This window comes from Corvus hawaiiensis, chromosome 6 (genome assembly GCF_020740725.1).
Source record: "Corvus hawaiiensis isolate bCorHaw1 chromosome 6, bCorHaw1.pri.cur, whole genome shotgun sequence".
Classification (NCBI taxonomy): domain Eukaryota; kingdom Metazoa; phylum Chordata; class Aves; order Passeriformes; family Corvidae; genus Corvus; species Corvus hawaiiensis.
The window spans coordinates 44,924,571-44,942,242 of record NC_063218.1 but is presented as its reverse complement, the minus strand read 5'-3'; the positions used below and the strand labels follow the sequence as shown (position 1 = coordinate 44,942,242).

At 42.3% G+C, this 17,672-nt stretch overlaps 1 protein-coding gene across 3 annotated transcripts in view; it reads right to left on the bottom strand.

Annotated features, from left to right (window-relative positions):
- PAMR1 (peptidase domain containing associated with muscle regeneration 1) overlaps positions 1 to 17,672 on the bottom strand; it is a 56,000-nt gene that overhangs the window by 20,794 nt on the left and 17,534 nt on the right. For all 3 annotated transcript variants that reach the window (XM_048308273.1, XM_048308274.1, XM_048308275.1), the window contains exons 5-6: positions 13,925 to 14,142; positions 8,698 to 8,805 (exon numbers count right to left, since the gene is read on the bottom strand). In XM_048308273.1, the coding sequence (XP_048164230.1) occupies positions 8,698 to 8,805; positions 13,925 to 14,142 (326 nt within the window). The remainder of the gene's footprint in view (positions 1 to 8,697; positions 8,806 to 13,924; positions 14,143 to 17,672) is intronic.

Below are 17,672 nucleotides of genomic sequence, written 5' to 3'. Positions count from 1 at the left end.
GGATACAACCTTTCCGGTACTTGGATGGCCTATTTAATTATACAACTGAACCTGTTTGTGCATGGGATACTGGAGTGAATGAAATCCTAACAGTCCTCAACATTCATTTTCTCTATCAGTAGCAAGAACTAATATTTATCATAAGTTCCCTAACATGTCCCTTGGAAAACATCACAGTATCACGCTTGAGGGGAGAGGACTGTCTGCTCAGGGGGAAGATTGTAGGGCAAGAAAGAAGTGGATATGCTCATTATTACATCAAATTACAAATGAGAGAGTAAATAATCCTGAGGTGTTTCATTGTGGAGATGTCATCTTTCCAGATAAACAGGACAAGCCCAGGCAATACTGGATAAAAAAGGCACTCTAAACAAATGCATATTGCTGTGAAAAAATGTTTCTGAATGTGCATTAACTGAAACAAGAGAACAATATTTAATGATATAGATCACCCTAGCATAGCTGACAGAATACTTCATTCAGCCTTTTGCAGGGGTCTGAGCTGAATTTCATATGGGAAGGAAGATCTGGCATTGCCCATTTTAGAAAAAGAGATGGAAATTACCAAGTGTTGAGATGAGAGTATAGGGAAAAGAAAATGATGGGAACTTAAAAGCAGAAGAGTACAAAGAAAGTAGCAGGACAATTTGATTGGCTGTGAAATGGAGTTTCTGAGCTCTTGAAGAAACCAAAATGGAGAGTGGGAGTCATAAGAAAGAACAAGTGGGATTCTGCCTGGTCAATTTTGTCATCATTCCTGCCTCCTGGGGCCATTCTGCCTTGGCAGTGTTTTGCATCACCAGCAAACAGCATGGAAGACAATGAAATGATTCCCATGAAGGGAAGTGTGTAAAGTAGCTGCCTCAGAGATGTGTGAGTGTAAAATCCTCAAGGAGGAACAAAGCTTTTTCATGAACTTGGGGGAAGGAGGAAGGGAAAGAACAAAACAGTCAGCGCTGAAGAATGCTGATTATTTTAGCAAACTTTCAAAGCAATTTTAAGGTTACCCCAAAGCACTGCAAGAGCTGCAGTCTGTATGCTTGCACCCCAGAAGTACAAGCAGTGTATCAGCAGTCTTCAGAGAGGACTGAACAGAGGGGTAGGAGGGGGAAGAAAAAAAAGCTGTATTTTGGGAAGGTTCCTGCAACTGAAGCTTACGACAACATGTTTTCAGGCCATAGACACTGGAGAGAGGCCAAGCAGGAACAATTCTGACCTATTTTGTACTTTTCTTTGGGTTGTGCTTTGTTTTGGGAGGGTTAGCAGTTGCATCTAACCCATCACTGTATTATGGAGAGGTAGGTTTGGTGTTGGCATCTATCGCAGGGTGTGGGTGGTTGCTGAGTTTGGGGGTCTCCTTTGTGTCATTGGTGCTATTTATGGTTTGTTTGGGTGGAATGTAAGTGGATTATGTTTATTCTTTGTCTTTAGTGGCAGATCCTTTTCCAGAGACCTGGGGGGATTGGTTGTTATGGTATGGGTCTTGTTTTAGTTCTTGGAGGTAGTTATTGGGGGAGTTTACTGAATGCTGAAAGTTTGGGGTGGCTGCTGTTGATAGCGGGATGTCTTCTGTTCAATCAGATTTCAGTGGTGTAAGGGTAGGGATGGTTTTGGTGGGGTCTGTTACTAACTTGATTTGTTGTTTTGGAACTTGAGGTTATCTGACATGGTCATTCAGGCAGTTTAAGGCTAGAAATCAGAGAACAGTTTAATGTAAAATACCACCTTTGGGATTCAGAGATAGAGGTTTACGTCCTTTTTTCCTGAGGTGATTTGTGGAATTCTAAGAAGAGGTGTAGTCTTCACTCACTGGTTCAGAAGACCAACGTTTTTTTCTAAACTATTGGAGTATTTTTAGAAATTGACTATTATGTTTTTCTAGGGCTCCAGTAATGGAGAAGAGGATTAGGAGGGTGGTGAAGCAGGTGAGGGAGGCTAGCTGGCCAGCAATGATGAATGGTTGATACAGACAGAGATCCTAAATCTAAAATCTACTCTGGGCCCTTCTCTCAGTTCTTCTAGCTCCAAAAAACCCAAAAGCTACATCTCCTCATGCTCAGCTTGGAGGCAGAAAGCATCTCCATCAGCAACTTAACAACTGTATGCCAGCCCCCCATACTCTGTGACCTTTGCAAAAGGTGGGGCTGAGCTTGAAGTGTGCCAGTGATGCAGACTGGTTTTTGGCCAGTTTGCAGTTATTCTGTGCTGAAAAGCTGGTTTATACCATGCTTTAGAGGAGGCTTGTCAGAGACACTCAGCCTCCTAAGTGATGCAGTGGTGAAATGACAGGAAAAAGTATCTTTGTTCCATCCAGTGTGGCAAAAATACCTGGGATGTAGCTTGGTCCAGCCTGTCCTCCTGATACTGATTCATCTTTCCACATGGCAAGTCATACCAGGGAGAATCCTATGGAGGGTTTTATCTCTAAGATGTCTTAGCAGACTGAGGAAAAAGTTCAATATTGTTTTGGGGTGGGCAAGTAGAGACTCCCTATGAATATACTTAATGGAGTTAAGAAATACACTTTTTTTCCCACGGCAGGCCTATCCTTGGATGGATTGCATTAACAAAGAGACAATTTCTGGTTTATTTAGATGATAGCAATGCCTGGAGCTATGCTCTGGGCAGAATACCATGGGGTTTTACCAGATATGTTATACTTTCTGAAAAACTAAAAAAATTGTCTGGTTAATTGACACTGAGGAAATAACAGAGGGACAAGAGGAGCTGACAGTAAAGCAGATGTTCTGTCTCTTTCAGCCTTGCTGTCAGTGGCGCTTATGCACTGGAGTTTCAAAGCACTAAACAATTACTATGAGATCACACACTGTTAAATGGTATGAGCACCTTCCTCCCAGAGTGCATGACTTACCCAATCCAACAGTCTTACTGATGGAACCGAGGGAAAGACCAGTCCTAGGGACCAGTTTTCTGCAAGTTGATTTACAGGCAGCTGTAGTTTAGTGGCTGCTTCAGATGTTTGTGGCAATATCCATCCTCAGGCATCAACATAATTTTTCTCTTAGGCGTTTCTGTCCTCCTATGAGGTGTCTTGGTTGTTTGTGTAACAGGGGCTGCACAGCTTTAGTTTATTGCTCAGTGAATTAAGACAACCCAAAATTGATGTTAGGTTATCTTAAAGCACCAGACATAATGTTTGGTGGTTTGGCAGTTTCTGTGTGAACAGTTCCAACATCCTTCTAACCAAGGGAGAAATCTCCAGGATATATACTGAACTGCAAACTGGGAGCAGAAATCTCTACCTCCATCTCAACCCAAGCCCTTCAAATTCCTGCACTAGGCACTAACCAGCACAGATTGCCTTGTAAACACATGATTCTCCTGGAAAGGAGTACGCTGTGGGGCAGTGAGTATGCTGTGAGGCAGGATGGGGAAGCAAGGATAACATCCTAGCAAACATCTAGGCAGCATAAAATGTTCTTCTGATCAGCTCAGTAAAACAAAGGAGGGCATTATGCCACCAGAACTGAACTCTGAAGTGACTTATTAAAAAACTCTCCATATTATGTTGTCTCTCAGAGGCAGTTCCAGGAAGGTTCTAGAGAACAGCCACCTCTGAGATTGTCATGTGGGCACACTCCAGAGCTGCTGCATGACAAGCTAAAGGCTGGTGCTGTGTTAAGCTTGTAGCCCCCATGGATCTTCAAAACTCGAGAACTGCCACATTAAGTGAAAGGTTTTTGTGTGGGTCTCAAGGCAGGTGAACCCTTGGATTGTAACAGTGACAAAGGCCACTAGCCTTTACTCCTTAGCAGCTCCAGGTATATATGTCCTTCAACAGCAGGAGCAGGGTTTTTATTTCCCATCCCATACACATATGCCTATAGGGAGGACAGTGGAAATGAGGTGAAGAAGGAGTGGCATTAATTTCATCTCTCTGACATAGCCACCAAAAAAAAATGACCTTGACACAAGTGAGGAAGGACTCTGTCTGTTTAAAAAAAGCTGTTACAAATGTTTTTCCACTGGAAAAGCCAGGCAAAGCCCAACAAACAATAAAAAAAAAACCCCAAACCTTCCCAATGGCAGCCTCAGAAGCAGGCAAATTAAGAGTCATATTTCTATTTGGAACACTTTCCCTAACTGGAACAGGACTGATTTCCAGGACAACGTGTCAAGAAAGGAGTCAGGGGCATTTATTTTGTAATACCTGAAGTTCTCCATTGTAATCATGCAGTGTAGGGTAACATGTGAGCTGCAAATGGTGGCTCAGTACATACCAGTGATTATACACTGATATTTAACTGATAATTAAACACTTATGCAGTGATTATGGCACTCCTTGAAATCTATTACTGAGAATCTTTCTGACAAAATTTTAAAAAAACCCCAAGTGTTCTATTAAAAGACTTTGTATTACATGTCCATGGTTAGGTAAGAAAACTAGGTTTAATACCCAGAACCTTCCCCCAGTGTCTCATCCTAAGCTCTGCTGGTTTTCAAACTCTGTCTAGCTTATGCCAAGCACTGACAGCTGGGCTCCTTTCTCCCACAGCGGAACAGGGGGTGGGGTGTGGTTGGTGGGATGTTAATGCTTCCTCCCTATCTTAGATATCAGTCACTCTGATTGGATGAGCGCTTCCCTAAGAACCAGCCCAAGTAACAGATGCATGGGGCCAAAAAAGATGGAAGTGGATTTTGTCAGCAGTGGGGAAAGGCCTGAAAGCTATATTCAGTGGCCTGTTGGCACACAGTAAGGCCAGCTCTAGCAACATCAAAGGCTACAGCAAGGAGTTAGTTTATATAGTTTTGTCAGTTGGATTAGACTCTTCATTAGGATGCAGAACAAACCTCTTCTACTTGGCAGACAGGAGCGAGAAACAGAATAAAAATGGAAATCAGATCTCAGCCCTGAATTCCCCATTCAGCGACGCTCTTCTTATTTGCGTAGGAGCTCCAGTTTGCCTGGCTTTGTTTGAAATAAAGGTAACAGGAAATTTCTGGGCAGGATGAGGTCAAGGTCTCTTGCTTTGGGGCCAGCAAGCCCTGGGAGGACTCTTGAGTCAGAACAGCCCGTCCTAGGAGGAGGACAAGCAGAGGGCAAGAGCATTTGCCATGGGGTACCAGTAATACCATCTCTACAGCTGCATCCTCAGCAGGCAAACTCAACAGGGTGACTTTGGAAAAGACTTCTCTTAGTTTGAGTTGAACAAGTAGTTGTCATGCTGTACAGAGTCATGGACAGTCTGACAATGGAGTGGATGGTTTTCAGCATCCAGGCTGTGCACTAGTCAGCTTGCTACTATTGCCCTGCATCTTTTGATGAAGTTGCTGGTCTGTCTCAGTGTACTTGCAGGCTAGGAGAACAAGATTATCTGATTCTGTGGGTTCCTAATGCCTCTGACAGCATTAAAATCCACAAAGGTCAAAGAGAAAAGCCTGAGTTGGATCTCAATCATGTCAGCATGGTTAAGGGTCACTGGGAGGGCTATGTAGGCACACTGCAAATTCACTTTAAGATCAGAAAGAAGCCCAAGTATTTAAAACAGGAATTCATTTTCTCTACCTGCTGTATCATGATAACAAAGCATGCTGATCTGTAAGAAGGTATTTTTTGCTATGCTTAGGATTTGTGTTTATTGTGTTTGGGGTCAGAAGATAGAAGGTTAGCATTTGTTTTACAATTTCATAAATTTTTTTTAACAGTCTCTGAAGTGAAATCAGACATATTTATATAAAATATTTCTTGCTCTGAAACAGGACGCACTGAAATATATTAGCAGCTGTCAGAAAGATACATGTCTACATTTCACTCCATGCTGTTGAAGCCTTTAAATCACTATATTAGCCCTTCAAATTGTAAACAAAATGTTAATTTCCTGGCTGCTATAGTAGAAGATAAAAAGAGACTGCTTGTTGTAAGTAACCTGTACCTTGAATTATTTTATTAATACTGCAAATTGTAAGTGACAGAGCAATTAGGGTTAAATATGACCCCAGGAAAGCAGCTTGACCAATGTTGATCATCCTGCTAAATAGATGGAATTTAATTTAATGGAGGAAACAATAGGTTCCCTGTGGTTTATCTCATTAAAGTGATTTCCATAATTCCAATAGTGATTCCCACATCTTCAAAATTAAACTTGGTAACAGACAAAAAGACAGAGCTGCATTGGGCTAGTAAGGGACTTAAAAAATGTCTGATTCTATCATGAAATACCCATTGCTAAATTTATTTAATTTGGCCTTAACTTATTCCTCAATGAGATAATCTCACAGTCTCCCTTCATCTGAACTATGTCCCTTGGATTTCTTTAAAACCCTCATATCTCTCTGGGTACCTTCTGTTGTACCACCTCAGAGCTTCTACATGCACTTAACATTAAGGGGCTCCAATTTTCTTCTCTCTTATACCTATTTTTCATCCATTAACTTTAATGGGATTGCACATGACTTACTCAAAAAAAACCAGACTGAAAAAAAGTCAGTCTTATAGTGTCCAAAGTAATATTCCGTATTCCAAAAGTGATTATTTTATGACAGTTTTCTGCAGAAATAAATTTATTTCCCTGGGCTCCACCTCACAAGACAGCACTTTTGCTGAAAGGCCTAACAGAAAGAAAGATTCTGAGGAAGACACAATCTCTCTAACATTTAAACTAAAAGGCTGGTCAGGAAACTACAACTAGTTTTTAAAGAATTATAGCCGTAGATATTTTTCCCAGTTCTTCCTTTTCCTCTTAAAAAAACAAACCAAACTTTAATTTTCTGACTTTTCTCCCCATACATTGGAAAATACTTAGGATGCATTTTGGCAAAACTGAAGGAAATATCTTAAGAAAAAAAATTACTTGAAGCCAGAGAGAAAAAAGATTTGCCATGATGTTTTCCAACTGTGAGGTTTGCTATTCACATAGAAGACAGCAATATAGGTGCTGGAAAACAATATTATGCCTAGCATAAGCAAAAGGCAAACATACAGCCACAAACATCATAAAGTAACAGAATTTTATCTACTGAAATTGTTCTTTCACAAATCAAACTACAGTATTCCCATGAACTTAAAACTCTTACTGTATATATGTTTAAGTGTCTCCTCTATTTCATCCTGTTACTACCTGTACCTTTCATTGCTTACAATGTCAGAAGTCTCATCCTATTGTTTTTCAACCACCTCCCCTGTTGTTTGCTGTGTGAAGTTTCTACACTGGAATTACAAAAGAAAGTCAGTAAAAGAATATGAGCTTCATTCCTTGCCATGCCGGTACTGTAGAGCCTGCCAAAACTAGGGCTGAGGTTTGCTGGAAATGTAATTACTTGAAATTTCAGTTGGTTCTGAATCAGACAGGAATCTTTCCTTTTTTTTAAACGCTGTTCTAAAGTAGCAGAACTAATCTTGCTGAGCAGTTGCAAAGAGCTCAGGAGGTTCCAGTCCCTAAATGACCTGCTAAATGACTACTCCCAGGAAAGAGGCTGTCAGCAGAAGAGACAGACACTCTTAGTCCTGAGGTTAGGAACCTTCAATTTTTAGCAACCTCTTCCCTACAGAAAATATACCAGGAATCTGTGCGGACTGGCAGAAGGTGGCATGCTGTTCAGAAACAAAATTTTTTCAGATTTACAGAAAATACGAAATGATTTCTCCTCATTTCTGAGCTACTTCTGGAAACGGAAAGGTCTTTTACCTCAAAATGATTCATCAAAGGAGGTATTACGCCACTATGATTTAACTCCCCTGATGAAATAAAAGAAATTCCAGGAGATAAATCTACTCCTATCACTGGAATATGTGGGGGAAAGATTTTGAAGTGAGGTTTGGTGTATATTGGTTCCTCTGACGCAGAACTGAAAATTCTGCTAGTAGGCAAGGCATTGTGTGTTTTATGGGCAGAGGAATGGCACAGCAGGATACAGTAAGCCATGCTTTCTGTCTTGGGCCAAATATGATCCCAAGTGGATTTCACCACTACCACTGAAATCCTCCATGGTCAGCTCTAGCTCAGTGACTTTAAATATTGCAGAAGGCTCCTTTCAACTAGTATAGATGGTGTAGCCTTTATAATGACATAGATTACAAAATTCTTACTCCCTCGTGCTCTTTTGAGCCCTGTTAGGTGAAGATTTTTTCATGCATGAAGAAGTAAATCACTGGAACAGACAATTGATTTGAATCCAGTTATTTTACAAATCACTCGTCAGACAAAACCAGGTATATGACTATAGGTACAGTGAGGACTACCAATACAGATATGGACAGAATCTACCCTTTTTCATTTGTTTTGATCCCAAGTCTCTCTCATTCATGGTGCCAAAATTCTACTTTTCAGATGGTTATGAGGGAAGATGAATTTCCTATGTCTGACTCAGTCTAGAGCATTAAGCACAGGGCTCAGCTGGGGTATGTGTTTTCAGTAGAGAACAGCTGATCCACATAGTGGAAAGCAGCAGGCAGGGATACCTCTGTCTGATAATGCCAATCCATTACAAAGATTTCTTGTGTGCAGCTTCCCAGCTCCAAGTGTGTTTTACCTTTTTACACATTGACATAAAGCTCCAGAATGATTCAGTGGAAATCTTCATGAACTGCAAGAAACATGTCTTTAAAAATGCCACAAGAAGCTCAGCGCCTTCTCTGGCTCTATGACTGACCAAACCTACACACCAATGGCACTCCTAACAATTAATACATTAGTGACAACCCTGGAGGCTGGTCATGCACACAGAGCCTGTACTCACAGTTTTCACAGCGATGCCCTGTATAGCCAGCCAGACAGGCACACTTGTAGGTACTGCTTTTGTCTAGAATGCACGTCCCATCATGAAGACATGGAGATGAAGAACAAGCTGTAAAAGAAAATCAAGAATGTTCATGTTCTCTCGTGGGATGGGGAACCTATCTGTTTTTCCTCATGGTGGTTGTGTCTTGGGGTAAATTACCTGTTTTGGTTAGAAGTTAGGAAGACACAGTAAAGGGCCTGATGCATGTCAAAAAGTCTTCTTCTCTTACTTAACTAGAGAAGAGATCTAGTAGGGATAAGCAATTATTTTCCCAGCATACATTACTTTTACCATTTCCCTTTAACTGCAGTCAAGTGGTGAGAAAGATTTATGGAAGGAAAATAATTTACATCAAGTTCAATTAATGTTTAAAGCTTAGCCTAAATTAAAGAATTTTAATAGCAACCTACAGTTTTCCTGCCATTCAACCCAGAGTTTAGGGATAAATTCTGGGATCCATGGGTTTTGAGGGTTTTTTTGTGTCTCGGATCTTGTTGTTTTAGATTTTGGGAGTTGTTTTTTCCCTGGGAAACTCTTGCATACAATAATCTAACAGTGATACACATCAAACTGTACACACTAGCATAACAACATCAGAATGTGTAACTGTGCATTAAATATCAGCAAATTCCATTGTGCAATAACACATGTTCTTTGGTGCCTGTTCTAAGGGGAGATGAGCGAATAGGACTGTTGTGGTTTAACCCCAGCTGGCAGATAAGTACCATGCCCATGTACCATAAGTACACACCCACCCCACCACCTCTGGTGGGGAGGAGAATTGAGAAAGAAAAAATAAACCTCATCAGTTGAGATATTAATAGTTTAATAATTGAAATAAAATATGATGATGATAATAATAATAGGAATAATAATTACATTGAAAGAGGTAGAGAGAGAGAGAGAGAAATAACACTGGAAAGAAAAAAACTATCTATCCAGAACACAGTTGTTCACCCCACCACTGACTGAAGCCCAGCCCCTCCCCAGGCAGCAAACCATGCTCCCAAACAAATCCCCCCGGTTTTTATGCTGAGCATGATATTCTGTGGTATGGAATATCCCTTTGGCCAGTTTGGGTCAGCTGTCCTGGCCATGCTCCCTCCCAGCTTCTTGTGCAACTCCTCACCAGCAAAGCAAGGGAAACTGGCAAGTCCTTGATTTAGAGTAAGCACTACTTAACAATCACTAAAATACTAGTGTGTTATCATACAAAATCCAAACCACAATATGGCCTCCCGAGGGACACCACTTGTCACTGATGTCCACTGGGGCATTGAGCTGTTGACCACTACCCTCTAGATCTAACCATCCAAACAATTGCTCATCCACTGAACAGTTCACCCATCAAATCCATCTCTCTCCAGTTTAGCCAGAAGGATGTTGTGGCCATGCCTAAAGGCCTTACGAAAGTCCACAGAGATGGCATCTGTAGCCCTTCCCTTGTGCACTGATTTAGTCCCTCCACTGTAGAAAGCCACTAAATTGGTCAGGCAGGACTTGCCCTTGGTGAAGCTGTTCTGGCTGTTCCAAGTCACCTCCCTGTCCTCTACGTGCCTTATCACAGCTTTTAGGAGATTCCATGAACTTCCCAGGCATAGAGGTGAGGCCGACAGGTCAGTAGTTTCTGAGGTCCTTCTTTCTATCCCTTTCTAAAAATGGGTGCATTTTTATCTCTTTTCCAGTCACCAGGAACTTCACCTAACTGCCATGACTTTTCAAATATCATGAAAAGTGACTTGGAAACTACATCAGCAAATTCCCTCAGGACTCTGGGATGCATGTCATCAGGTCCCATAGACTTATGGATGTTCAGGTTCCTCAGGAGGTCACAACACTGATTTTCTCTTACGGTGGGAAGGACTTTGCTGCCCCAGTCCTTGCCTTGCAGTCCATCTGCTTGAGAAGTGTGGGAAGAGAGGTTGCCAGCGATGACTGTGTCAAAAGAGAAAGGCTCTGGCCCTCCCAGCAGCCAGACCTGGATGGCTCCATGTTTATGTGGGAGCCTTGCCTGGGTGGCCACTTCCTTCCTGGCGCATGCAGAGGACACAGCTCCTGCCGAGGGGACACTGAGGCTGCGCTCCCTCCCAGGGGGTGCTGAGCTTTGCCTGGGCTCAGCTCTGCAGCTGCAGCAGGACCTTGCCCTCCCTGCCTTGCCCTCCCAAGGTGCCGTGAACTGCCGCGCACCCCTGGCTGCTCCGGGGGCTGCACTGAAAGGCATGGGCGTACAGAGGGGTGCTTCTTCTGGCAATGTGCAGATCTCCTCAGCACCTCCCACAAGCTGCTTGGGTGTCTCCCACCTCAGGAAAAGCCCCCATGTGCCAGGATCTGTCACTGCCACCATATGGACCAACCTCAGAGCAGCTTCTCTCAGAGAAGTTTCTTATATCCAGATGGCATGAGGTAAGAAATATATAGATGCCACATGGATTTCTCTGGAGGTTTCATGTGGTGATGTAAGAGCAATTTATACATGGCCAGGCAATGAATATCTTCCATGTCTCATTAAAGATTAAGGCCTGACTAAATACAGTAATTCATTCGTTAAAATAAAATATATATATGGCAATTATACTAATGTAAAATATCACTGAGAAAGGGAAGGAGAAGCAAAAGATTCCTTACAGACTGACATTTTGTAGTCACTGGTTGAAGCTAGTGAAACTTTGTCTTTTTCCCAGTTTTGTCTCATGATTCTGGAAAAGTAAGCATGTCAAGTGAAGAAGGGTAAATGTCAGATACTCCTTGAAAATGTCTGATAGTAAAAACCACTAAATATTTTTTCTGTTTTAAGGAGTCTTGATTTCCTGGCTTAAGTCAAACAACAAGGGACAATACTACAAAAGTTTAAAGCCACTATGTTTTATCACTAGCTTGGGGGTACAGAAAGGAAGGCGTTATTGAAAGTGAGTAACAGGCTTCCATCTAACTGGATCCAGCATATGTCTAATCCTTAAGAGGCTCTGATAGCTCCCCATCTGGCCTCCCATGCTTCTCATCTGAATTCTGTTGAGTGACTTCTAGTCACTCATGCCAATTACTGGTTCCCATTTCACACTTGGCATGGGATGGGACCTAGCACCTGCCGCCAGACTAGGCAGCACAGCAGGTTGTGTGGTTTCATCCTTTAATAACTACACACACAGTGACCTTTCCTAAAGGAGATATAGGCTTTGCAGCTTATTTTGTATCAATCAAGACCTTTCTGGCATTTGAACCAGTGATCTCTGTCCAGTCAGTGCCCCTGCTTCAGCAAACTATGACTTCTAAGCAAGTACAGAGCTCATAGGAAGAGGAGGCAGAAAAGGAAGGAATTCACTTTTGACATGCTTCTTCAGTCCTTTCCACTATACCACGAAGCTGCTGGGGACACCAGATCACCTTCATGTCCTAGTTCACATCCTGTAAGCACCTCTGGTGCTGCTGCTCTCACCTGCAGCATAGGGAATTGATTTAATAAGCCCTGTGAAATCTGTTCTGGGGACCTTGGCTCTTCCACAGTGCTGTGCACAAAGCGAAATTTCAGGGCAAATGCTTCAGTTTTCAATGTGCTGCCAGAGCTTTCGATCCTGTGCTGCCCCCGCTTTCAATTCTATGCTGCCCGATGCACACTGTATTCTTCCCTTAAATGGTCCTGCTGGCCAGGTTAGTGCTCCACATAAAAAGACACTGGGAGTGTTTGAAAAGCCTTTCACTGCATTACACATTAGACCAGAACAGCCTCTTAATAAAGTGCACAAATAGAGCTCCTCACAAACTCTGAGAAGCCCTTTACAATGTGCTCTGTGTGGATTACCACACTTGCAGCCTCACAGCCTCAGAATAATTACCATTCAAAATGGGACGGAAATAAAGTACTCAACAATATTCGAATACCGAGTGTTCCCTGCTGGGCAGAGAAAACAGAACCAATTCAGCTTGCACCATATGGAAAATGTTAGTTCCCTGAGTGTAGGCAGCCCTTATGCAACATAGCCCACGCCACACTCATTTGTTCTATATCACCTCTCCTGCTGTAAGCCCAGGCAAACTATCAATAGCTAACTGCTCCTGCCAACAGATACTAAAGGTGGCATTTGAAGAACAAGGCAGGCTGAGAAATGGCATAGGTGCTGCATCCAGAAGTATGAACATTTCAGATTGCTAGTTGCACCTCAGATCACTGTTAAGAGCTGATGCACTCCAGGTTTGTATATTTATATAAGGGTTATATAAACTATCTAAATTTCCTGAGCCAGATATACCCTGGATGACCTCATGAAATGTGGGTCACCAGGGTGTACAAAAGGCAAGTTATGGTGAGTCATAGATCCTGCGGGGTTTAGCTGTGGCAAAGCAGCACAGTCTGATTAACCTTCTGTGCCAGGAGTACTGTAGATAGATTTGACCACAATTCCTTACATAGCTAAACAAGGAAGATCCAGGAAGAGCGCAGAGGCTGCTGCAAATACGATGGCAAAATGAGGAGCCAGCTGCACTCTCAGTACTATTTTGTAGCCAGAAAGAGACTATGGAAAGCAATGTAGGGGACTCAAGCACTGAGTAGTAACAAAACCAGTAATTCTGGAGCCCTCCTTCTGTCATTCATAACACTGAGATCATCACAGAACAGGAAACGCCTCTTCATTTTTTATTTTTTTTTTCTTTAAGAAAATAATCCGTTCTTCGTACACACTTGGGGTTTTTTTGTTTGTTTTGTTCTTGGTTGTTGGGTAGTTTTTTTAATTCCTAATGGTACATGAGCCAACACAAGAGTTCTGTGAGGGCATTTTCACTGAGCTATCTATGAGACTTTGCATAAGGCTTTTGCTACTTGAGACAGTGGCTGTGCTCCTGCATACAGCATTGAGCAATTCTGCCATTGCAGATACACATGCTCCTTCCTCTACTTCCTTCTGTGCTCTTAATTCTTTGATTCAAACAGGAAAGTCACACAAAACAGCAGCTTTTCTCTGCTGGCTGATGTGCTTGTTCTTCACACAAGTAGAAGGAATTTAGTCTTCTTTAGAAGAGCCTCACATTCACATGCCATCTGACAGCTTTTGAATCTTCCCCACACTGACTTTATGTAAGTTGCTGCTGGCAACACAGCATGAAAGTTTTTAATGAAGCAAAACAGGGAAAGAGATTAGTGAAATTGAATTAATGAGAATGAGTGGCATGTTCCACTTTTAGATTATTTTACCTGTAATTTCTTCAAAGACAGCAAGAAATCCATCAAAGTTCTTGGACCCATCAGACTGGAAGAGGACATGGAGTGAAGACCCAGTGCTTCGGATAGGAGGTGGCCTCTCATTTCCACAGAATTTCTTTATTATTCGACTGTCCAAATTGTCCCCATCACGGATCTCCACATAGTCATACTGGCACATATAGTCAAACTCCAGGCTCAGCATGGAAAATCTTGGGGAACAAGGACAAACAGTCAGACTGCTTACCTGTGCACCCTGAATACTACTTTTTTGGATATTTAGGTATTTAGGGCCTACCCCCTCAGTGAATCAACAAGTCCCTAACCACATGAAGACCCCTTACTCATCTCAATTTTTGCATCATGATCCCTGGAATCTGGCTCCACTCTATACAGTTGCTCCATGAGACCATTCAAGTGTCAGAAGGGTGAAGTCTAAATTGAAGTCATACAGTCAGTCCAAATGCATCAGGTCCCTAACCATAATACAATGTCAGAACTTTCATCCAGGGCCAGGCACTGCAGGGGGCATATTTCTATTGTGGCTGTTTGCTAAAGATTGTTCTGTTTGCCCTAAATAAAGTTCTAAGTACTGAAAGTTATGGTATCAAATAACAAGGTTCAAAAGCTATTTACATTGTGATGTTCAGAAGTCGGCAATTAGGGATACAAGGAAAGCCTGGGGATGTAACAGAAGCAGAAACAGCCAGGGAAACGGAATCAAAATACTACAGCACGTTTTGCATTAGAAAGCAAAATGGTAGTAAATCCCCAATGTGTGGCACTTGCCTGTCTTTTGAGAGCAGAAATAAGGCACAGGAATTAGTGCAGAAGGGAAATACTTAAAGCCTTTTCCCACAATGTCTGTCCTTTCCTAGCTTCGATCCAGCCACTGTGCAAGGCTTTTGTTCATTAAGAGCCATGCTATATGCTGCTATTGGAATTCAGGTGGGCACAGAGCCAAAGCACCCCACCAGAATATGAATGAGAAACAGAGCGAACAACACCAAGTGCTTCTGGAGAATGTGCAATGGTCAGGGGGCTGGGCTCAGCCCTGCTACAGCAGGAAAAGGAGAAGAAATGGGCCTGGGAGAGGCCATGCTGCTAATTGTTCAGCAGGATATTTTATAAATGAAACTCGTTATGTACTTGATCCTCCTGAGGACTCCTAACACTGAAGATGTGTATCTAGGATTAGGCTGTATCTCCCACATTGCCTATTCCAGTGTGGGCCTAGTGGTTTGCAAAGACTGCATTTTCACACCAAAGAGGTGAGAAAAATTTTGGATCTGCTCCTGGACCTCACAGTCTGAAGGGAAGAGAGTTCTGGAATCTATTTCCTACTCTTCTCATCTCGAGACTCAGGCCCCCATATTAAGGAGGCCCCCACGTTATGTGAAATTACCTTTCTTTGACAACTCATAAGCTGACTTAAGAAGCCTCTTCACTCAGCCACCTTTGTTCTGGTCACATGGTTGGTTTTTGAGCATCAGGACTACGCTGCCTACAGAGAAACGACTGAGCAGTTGTAGGAAGCTACACCAATGGAGCAGAGCCCTTCATTTTTTTAAATCATCTGACGGAATGTAGAATAAAAAAAAATGACATCTGCTTTAAATATGAATTAGAGAGAGATAATTCAACTTAGCTTTGCATAAAATGCATGAGTTGAATTCTAGTTCTGTCAGGTTTGTCAGAGATGTCCTCACAGGTTATACACTACATTTTCAAAACATTCTTTCGCTGGTGAAACATACCCCAGGGATCTACCCTTATGGAAGTTACAGAGCAATACAAATTAACCCATTCATCTTTGTCATATTAATCAGGCTATAGTTTATCCTGACCCAATCCTATAAATATTTTCGGATTTTCTGAACTGGTACATTTCTGATTAAACTTAAGTATGTGTGCAAGTACAGAAGAAAAATTTCTGGAATGCCCACCATGTACTGGGAACAGTATTATTTATAGATGTAAAGGTAAACTGTGTCTTGATGTGTGTCCCTGAACAAAGAATATCAAGACATATGCACAGAGAACGAAAGAACCATACACAGAATACTGGTTTTAATTGATTGCTTTCTCTGTTTTAAAAAATGAAGAAAACAGAGTGGAAAATGTGAAAGGCATAGGCATTCTGACTTGCATTTTATTTAACTTGGCATAGAAGCAGATACACTGTACTGACAACATGGGATCCCGTGATTAAGACTCAGAATTGGCAGGTCAGGAAACTTGCCAAAGCTTTTAAAAACCTCCTGGCTACGGCCCAGCTGACAGGACCCTTTACAGACCGTGAGGTCTATTGCTGCTTAAGCCACAGGTACACACAATGCAATGAACCTCAGTTTCCTCCCCAGTGGAAGTGTAACTATATCATAATTCTCTTGGATATTATAAAACTAAGCATGCTAATTTTGTGCTACAGGTCATCAGACACAAAGTGGAATGCAAAGTATTGTCTTGATTTCATCAGTGTCTGCAGTGTGCATACACTGGCCAACCCCTCTGAGGAAAGCTTCTAGCCAAAGCACATATTTAAAACTGCATCTCTGCTGAAACACTAAAGAATAGAATTGAAAATTGTGAGCTACTTCTACTGCGATATGACATCCCTGACATGGCTCAGGCTGAGGGAGCCTATACATCACAACCCAAAAAACCCCCCAGGCTGGCAAAAAAAGCAGATAAAACAAACTACCACCACAACATGGACACTATTTATCAAAACAGCTCTACTAAGCCAACCCCCAAAGGACTGCATGGCACAGCTTAAAGCAAGGGAAGATTTATCTGTGCTCCCGGGAGTTTTACTCTTCCTGCCCTATGTAAGCAAAGACAAGCACTTTGTTGGCTGCCTGTATTATGTTGTCCCCATCCCTGCCCTTGCAAGCCAGGGTGGCAGCAAACAGGATTTGTGCACAGAGAGAATGAAAAAAGGAGTTCTTTTGTTGGCAGTTGTGCTGATTCAGCACAGTGTTGGCTGTGCATTACAGCTCTAAGCAGTTACCACCCACAGAGGGGATCAGCACGTTTGTATGAAAATACAGTGAAGGAAATGAGGATGGCAGACCCAGGAGGCAGGCTCTGGTGGTTAGCTTAGCTGAGCCTGCCCTTCTCTGTAGGAGCCGACAAAAGGTGAAGTTTCAGGTTAAATGTACATGTTTTCCACAATATCTAACTGCTGAAGTACCTCGATGGACAGCTCTGAGGTGGTGCACCTTGAAGATGTCAGCTGACTCAGAACACACTACAGGGCTACCTTGTGAGGACCTCCTGTTCCATCTTTGCCATGAAGGTTTCCTCTATGCCTCCTGCAGGACTTGCAGGGTGGCAGGGTTAACTGTGGACATTCAGAAGAGTTCCTAGGAGTGCTATGTCATCTACTGAGATTTTTAGGCATTCAGACATTAGGCTCATCATCACGCTAGGCAAAGGGCTTTAGGCTTCTCCAACGTTACCCAGCTCAGATAAATTAGATGCTAACAACAGAAGTTTGGTAGTTCAGGCTTCCCTCCTGGAAATTTCACAGTTGGAATGTAACATTATGTCACATCAAGCTGATACTTAGTATTACGTTTATTTGATTGCAGGAAGGATGGACATGGGGAGGAAGAGAAAGGCGCTCTTGTGTTAAAGTTTTCCATCTTCTGCAACAGCAAAGTTGGACAGTGAACTGTGAACCAGACCGTGAACTGTACGGAGCTAATGTGACGCTTACATCTTCCTAGGCTGCGTG